We start from the raw sequence: 8,191 nt of genomic DNA, 5'->3' as shown, positions 1-8,191 counted from the left end.
TTAGCATGTTATACACACAGACATAGGAGCACACACACATAGCAGAATGTTTTGGACTTTTCTGTTTTGTTTTGTGGGGTTTGGGGGTTTGAGGGGGTGGTATTTTTTTTTTTAATAATTGAGGATGCCACATGGATGGAAAGATCTATGCAGAAAGCTGGGCCCTGTCAACTTGTCACCACTGGCTAATAGGCAACAATTTTCAGGGACATGGAAAAGAGATATAGGTGCCTGCTAAAGGAGGGTGGAGGAGGGCAGACCCCACTATAGTGCTATGTGAAGAGATACAGCCAGACCACAGAAGAAGCAGTCTGTGAAGTTCTAACCCTAACTTGCTTTGGGCATCTCAGTTAAATTCTTCCAAAAGGAATACTGAGGGCATTTACTTTCCATGACCACAGAAAGAATGCCCTGTGAGGGAGGACAGCGTCAGGTGTCTCTTCAGCTGTAGGCTAGCTAGAAACAGCAACTTGAACAGAAATTCTGTTCCCATAAAACTCTTGTAGCAATTATCAGTCCTGAGGGCTGTGACATGATATTGTAATTGAACAGTTCCTGAGACAGAGGCTTGAAACATCGCAGTATTTGTAAGGTCACTGTATGTAGGAAGGAGCGTGCTTCACAGAGCAGTATACTACAAAGCAAATGTCATTGCTGCCATTGTACATTTCTCTAAAGACGTTTCACATTTTATCTCCCTGTCCCATTGTGTGCAGAGCCCACACTTCAATCAATCAATTCCTTAATTATAAGCTATTGTTTCATTATTTCATTCCCTACTTTTCTGCATTTTTACTAAAACTCCAAAGCAGACATTTTCTAATTATAATCCTATGTGTAGTTAGAATTTTAAAAATTATATACTATTTTCTTTGCACCACTGAGTTCAGTAGATCTTGAAGATTTATGCTTAACAATTGAACATTTCATGTTAGGTTATTCCTGCCTTCCTAACCTTGAATAATTAAATGTCCATCCAGGCTTAGAATTTATAGAGTCAACAGCTTCCACTTTGATTCTCTCACTATCTATCAATGACTAGAATCTGCCTGTCACTTTTGCAACCGCTAATTAAATAGTTGGTGCTTATTTAAAGCGGGCCCCATGACAAGAGAAAATGTATTTCTTCTCTAGCCTTCTTGCATATTTGCAGAAGAATGCCTTAGTCCTTTAGAAGTCTCATGCTTTACTCTTGGTGAGTTGGTTTTCTTCCAATTCATCCGGGTTAAGTGACATAAGAACTTAGCCATGGGAGGAGAAACAGAAGCAAATATTAATGATACAAGAACAAGTTCCAAAACATTGGAAAGTATTTAGTAAAGGCATTGGAATTAGCAAAAGAATAGTAGAGAAGCAAACAATACTTCGTCTCCATTGGGAGGCCAAGAAAGACTATGCAGTGTTTTTGATGCAACTTGTCATCTCTGAGTTGGATGATTCAGCACACACTTTTGAGATTGAACTTCAACAGGTGGGGCCAGCAGACCTGAGCTTTAGGAAGGATGGTGGCATTTCCAAGCAAAGACTTCCGTTACCTTTTTTATTTCCTCTAACAATTCTGTTGCAGTGCTCACAGGCCCAACTGTTGAAATGCTTGGGAAAAGGGATTCTGAGACTGGCATCAGTATGTCATTTGACAGAATGGAAACATTGCCCAGGGCATTAATGCACAGTAAAGGATTCATCTTTTCTAGTGCTCAAATTTTAAATTTGAATATTTTTAGAGATATTATTTTAAAAAGATGGAGAGATACCCAAACAGCACCTTGAGCAGATAAAGAGGTGTAGAAGAAAAAACAACATGCATATATGATGGATTTCTCTTTATGAAAATGATCAAATGATCTTAAGATCAAGAATCCACACCCTAATGAGATTTGCTTGTACCCTGTGTGAATTTGACCTAACAAGCAAAGCACAGACAAATGTTATAGATAGGGAAATGTCTATGCCAAATGTGTGTAGGGAGGATTTGCATCTGCAAAGAAGTGGCCTCTTATACTGAGAGTGCTAAGAACATATGTACGTTTCATATTTGGAAAGTGGTATAGAGCTGCTGAGTCTTTGTCTAGGAAGAGACTTCAGAGTGGAAGCATGGTGCCAACCCAAGTCACCATCTTCTCTATCATCATGTATGTGCTTGAGTCCTTAGTAATAATTGTGCAAAGTTGCACAACGGTTGCAGTGCTGTTCAGAGAGTGGATGCACTTTCAAAGACTGTCACCGGTGGAAATGATTCTCATCAGCCTGGGCATCTCACATTTCTGTCTACAGTGGACATCAATGCTATACAACTTTGGTACTTATTCTAGGCCTGTCCTTTTGTTTTGGAAGGTATCAGTCGTCTGGGAGTTCATGAACATTTTGACATTCTGGTTAACCAGTTGGCTTGCTGTCCTCTACTGTGTCAAGGTCTCTTCCTTCACTCACCCCATCTTCCTCTGGCTGAGGATGAAAATCTTGAAACTGGTTCTCTGGTTGATACTGGGTGCTCTGATAGCTTCTTGTTTGTCAATCATTCCTTCTGTTGTTAAATATCACATCCAGATGGAATTAGTCACCCTAGATAATTTACCCAAGAACAATTCTTTGATTCTAAGACTACAACAATTTGAATGGTATTTTTCTAATCCTTTAAAAATGATCGGCTTTGGTATTCCTTTCCTCGTGTTCCTGGCTTCTATCATCTTACTCACAGTCTCATTGGTCCAGCACTGGGTGCAGATGAAACACTACAGCAGCAGCAACTCCAGCCTGAAAGCTCAGTTCACTGTTCTGAAGTCTCTTGCTACCTTCTTCACCTTCTTCACATCCTATTTTCTGACTATAGTCATCTCCTTTATTGGCACTGTGTTTGATAAGAAATCTTGGTTCTGGGTCTGCGAAGCTGTCATCTATGGTTTAGTCTGTATTCACTTCACTTCACTGATGATGAGCAACCCTGCATTGAAAAAGGCACTGAAGCTGCAGTTCTGGAGCCCAGAGCCTTCCTGAGGCAGGAAACACAGTTAAGCCTCTGGGGTAAGGAGACTTTGCATTGGCACAGTCCCTATAGTGTAATGCAAACTTGAACACAAACTTCATTCCTTTTCACATCCACAGATGGCTGCATCCATACATCATCACCAGTCTTCCCTGTATTCTGACCCATTCTCTTCCTGTCCTATCCATAGTCCCCAGGTTGGTTTTGATTTTTCTCATGATCACACCAACTCTGCTTAGCTTTTGCCACCACTGTAATATTAAACATGGGGTGTTCTATATATTACAGTCAAAATCATTCTCACAGTGGTTGATTGCCTCACAAATTCATATAAATCCCCCTTCCTGTCAGGGATTTATTGTCTGCTCACTTAATGTTCACCATATTAAGCCATTAATTCCCTCTTCCTACCTTGAGTTTAAGAAGGAAAATGTCTTACCATTGCCTACATCCTATTCTGCTGCTTTTGGACTTTTATGCAGTGATTCACACACATGTACACGCACACACACATGTACATACACACACACACACACACACACACACACACACACACACAACCTTGCCTCTCTCCAAACACTGGCCCTTTGTTCCTTTATAAGTCTAGTAGAAAGTTAACTCTTCTTTATTTCATTGACCAAGACATTGTATTCTTCCCCAGAATATCATTTACCCACTCTGGTCTCATCCATGATATCCCTAAATATCAATGATTTCAGTGGGCAAAAACTGACAACAGTCATTGCCTTGATTCTTGATTTAATTGTGCTATAACTTAGAGCAACCATTCTGTAACATTTGCTATATTAACTTGTAACTACTTCATTTAATTTGTTTATTTATTACCCTATATAACACAAGAGAATCAAGTATCCATCTTAACAACACAGGAGTGATGTCAAACTACATTTTCTGTACCTTATTGTTCTATGCTTGTAACAATTTTGCCCAGTTGGGTAAGACTATAGGAGCCACAGAAAAATCCATTTTGAAATCACCCATAAGACATCATTGTTCAATATGCATTGCTTTAAACTTCCCCTAACAAGTTTCAGATCTTTGCCTTTAGGCAAAGGGGTCTGCTCTTACCTCTCCATTACATATTTTCTCTTCATCTCTTTGTTTGCCTGATTCTCTAACAATCAAATATCTCATTAATAACTAACCCTGAATACTTATTTCTTAATCTATCCCAGACACTTTCAATGTATTTCTGCTAAACACAGTCATATCTCTTTCTGTGTTCTAGTGACAAGGTAGGGAACACAATTTTCCAACTTTTATACATGGTGGACATAGTTGGTGAACCGAACCTCTGGCTCTTCCTTCAGAAGACTGATTCTACTCCTGAAAGCAAACCATCCAATGAAGAGAAGACATGGTTATGGGTAATTCATGGCCGGTTGTGAAAGCAAATTTTGGTGCCTGGAAAGAAATGGATATTCTTTTTCTCTTGAGTGTGTCACTCTGACATATTTTCCATGTTGAGTCCATATTTGATGCTGAGAGCATGAATGTAAGTAAAGCCTAAAAGATTACTTCCAAAACTTCCATTCAGTTTTTCTCAGCAGTATCCCTGATGCTGCATAGGAAAGAAAGAAAAAAAAATGCTGCCCCACTTGAAGAAGGATGTGTTCCATGCAATGTGGATATCTACCAGGCTACACTGGCTCAGCTACAGCTGAAGGTGGGATGGAAAAATGGTATATTGGTAATGCTGAGCGGAGTCTCACCTGAAGGGATGCTGAGCAAAATAAATCTTAACCATGTGGCCAAGGTCTCCAAGGAGTGGTTTGTAAGCTTGTTAGGAGTTAGGTTGTAAGAGTTTGGGATCCTTTCAGAGTGGGTTGAGCAAGAGCCAGGGAAACTTGGATTATACCTTTGTTATTTGTATCTATATACAGAAGGGTCTTTGCATGTTCCAAAATCTCAGATAGCTAGAAGGAAGGACTGTTCTCTTTACAAGTATATAAATAGAGAGTGAGCAAAAGAACCCCCTCGCCCCCACCACCACACACAGAGATACTATTCCAGAAACTAAGGAGTATTTTTAGTGTTCTCACTATTTTCCTTTTTTAAAAAAGTGCAATGGAAAACTTATCCATGACATGCATGAGGTTGGAGTGTTAAGAACAGCTGAAGGATGAGGAAGTCTGAAAAAAAATAGAAACAGAAACGATGCTTGTCCTATATATCTGTGACACCCACAAGTTCCCAAGGAAATCTTCCATCCATTATCTCATTTCAAAGGACAAGTCAAGATCACCCAAGCAACCCAACTGGAAAACAGAAGTAAGAATGTTAAATCCATACTGATGATGATTTCTCACTCTAAAACCAATGCAAATGGATAGCAAACAAAGGGGTGCTTTCTTAAGGGACCAAAGGGTTTTAATCTAGAAAAAAAAAAGATAAAAAAGGGAGATGCTACAGAAAAGCAATAGAGAGAATGTGACCAAGAACAAGGCAAATCTTCCGTTAGCTTGGCACTAAGAGGCTCATGTGTTTCTGTTGTTCAGTCTTCAATACTGTATTGTATCTTAGGCTCACTCTGCTTTCGCAGTGAGTGTGTTGTGCTTACTGGAATTGAGAAAGGTATGTTTCTAAGTTTTGGGCACAAACATTTAGAAACCCATTGGCAGCAGCAGTGGAATTAGGAAAAAACCCGTGAGCATTGCAGACTGGCACCTGCAAGTATCATTCACTATGTACACATAAAATTATTAGTAGCTTGAAAGTAAATCTTTGCCCTTTATGCAGTGCCCCCTGGTCTTGGTGAGTGACTTAGAATACAGTGGGGACAGGCAGCAATGGTGAATTCCTAATAACACTTATCATAGAGTCTATTCGTAATTAGACTCACCCAGATTTTATTTGCTAGATAAAAATCTTTCTCCTTTACCCACACTCCTACTATGTAGGGTAAAGTAGGGTGCATGGGTTCATTTGCATCGTTTGACTCCTCCTGGGAGTCAAGAGAGCCCATCACCAGTCTCTGCTACACCTGCCAATTCTTAACTCCCAATAATCTACAATGTAAACCTCAATGTTTGCATGAGGTTTACTTAAGTCCTCACTATTTCCTGAATGTCAATACCCATGCACAGGATATTTGCATAGGCTGCCTCCAAGCCTGGGAATCACTCTCCTCGCTTTTGCCACGTTTTACCTTTCCTATTCAGCATGCCCTTTTAAAAGGCACCGTCTTTCTAGGCCTACCCCTATTGCTGCTTACACATGAATGTCAAGTATGCCACAGGCTTTAGCCCCTCAGAATTATTCCTCTTTCTACTACATGATGTGGTATCAGTGAGAGCTTTGTCACATTGTCAAATTCTACCTTTATCTTAAAGTGTGCCTTTGTAATAGTTTTCTGTGCACAGAAATTAAATTACAATAAGATGGGTAACAACTCTGAATTCTGGAATTTAGAATTAAGTAAATATTATGTAATATTATGACTTCCTATGCTATCAATCTATTGTACCCTACTGGGAAGGCAAAGATAGATAAGCAGTGTGATCAGCATGTGCTCTTTGACAAAATCAAGTTGCTGATGATGTGTTGATGTTGATGTGTGGCTGATGATGCTGATCTGTCAGAACACCTCTGACCATTTTTGCTTTGGAGAAGCCCCGATGGGGCTGGGATGTTTCATAGCAGATCCACGTAGACACACATTAAGAAGAAAGCTGCTTCTCTCTTCCTTCCCAGGGAATAGTAAAGGTAGAAAAGGTCCTTGTGTTCTAAAGAACAGGAAATAGCCTGCATTTCCACTACCTCCTATACAGAGGGCACCTAAAAACTCCACCAAGCAAGACACCCCTTTACTTTCTCCTACTGCCTTCAATTTGATGATCATTTGGAAACAGAAGAAAGAAAAAGATGTGGTAGGCCAATTACCAACCATCTCATCTATCTCCCTTGCAAGCTCTCAACTTCTTAATCAGACCAAAATAGATGAAAAAATTAATTTTTAATTGTGTAAGAGTAATTTTTAGGTTGATAATCTTAAAACCCTTAGCATAAAAACATTTTCATAGACCCATGAAATTTATAATATTATTTGTAGTTGAGAAAGGCAGTTATAGAAAAATGTTTAGAATTAGAATATTTTGAGGACTTTTTTGTGAGTTTAGCCTAATCATTAAGTTTGTTATAAGAAGTACAAAAGTTGATGAACTATAGAATGTCCTGACATTTTCCCCTAAGGTTTAGTGCCAAGTACTCTGCATTATATTTAGATCCTGCTTAGAATTATTTCAAGATAATCCCACTTCTCAGGAGCTAAGCCAAGGGCCCCTTGCAGATTACCTTAGTTCTCTGTCACTGTAGTCACCATGTCTCATACATCAGAATCTTGATGGAACATCATGAAATCTAAGGCTTCACACAGAATCTTTCCACCCCTAGTAGAAAATTCATAACCTAGGGTTTTATTCTCATGCAATTCTGATGCTCATGTTTAAATTTTAGGTGGTTTTTTCATATGAACTTTCATTTCTATTGTAAATTATGGTGATGTATTTTCAAATGTTTTGTTACTTTAAAAGGAGACAAAGAGGGACAGACTAGGGGTAGGGGTAGGAGATAGACAAAGAGGGATGATACCCCCAAGAAAGATGCTATTAAAAGTATTTTAGCAATAAAATATTTATAATATAATTGTAACTATTAACCATAGTTTTAATATTTTACAATTTCACTTTTTTCAGAAATGTATATTAGAGAGAATCTGAGGAACTTATCATTCACTTGCCTAATCCCCCAAACTCAGGACAACACATCTATGAGACAGTTTCCTCTATTTTAATAAAACTTCCAATATTGATCCTGAGTGTGAATTGGCTAACTTTAATGGCAATCATTGGATAAACAATTTCAATGCCAAGTTTTACTAAGTTGATATTTTTGATCATATGTATATTAAAATGTCAGGCTATCCATCAATTGGATTGTATACATTCTTTGGAGATCCATTCTTTAAATTTGACTTTAAATGTGGATTCTTTTTCACAATAAATAAGTAAATGAGCATTTATTTTAAAACTATGTTAGACAGAACTGAATTATAGCCAAGGTAGTCAAAATGACTGAGAATAATCACTTACATATTTACAAGGGAAAGTGACTCTTCAGATTTAAGTTTAAAATTAGAAGAAAGATAAATTTCACAAGCTTTCACTCCTAAGGCTAAAGATAGGCTGT

At 38.4% G+C, this 8,191-nt stretch overlaps 1 protein-coding gene across 1 annotated transcript; it reads left to right on the top strand.

The window, feature by feature from the left end:
- The first annotated feature begins 2,094 nt into the window (after positions 1 to 2,094).
- On the top strand, positions 2,095 to 2,994 carry Tas2r16 (taste 2 receptor member 16). The gene has a single exon (XM_021164051.1). It carries the CDS (start codon positions 2,095 to 2,097, stop codon positions 2,992 to 2,994), a length of 900 nt encoding a protein of 299 aa, XP_021019710.1.
- The last annotated feature ends 5,197 nt before the right edge of the window (positions 2,995 to 8,191 follow it).

This window comes from Mus caroli, chromosome 6 (assembly GCF_900094665.2).
Source record: "Mus caroli chromosome 6, CAROLI_EIJ_v1.1, whole genome shotgun sequence".
NCBI lineage: Eukaryota > Metazoa > Chordata > Mammalia > Rodentia > Muridae > Mus > Mus caroli.
The sequence above is the reverse complement of the archived record's forward strand: the minus strand, read 5'-3'. Positions and strand labels throughout refer to the sequence as shown.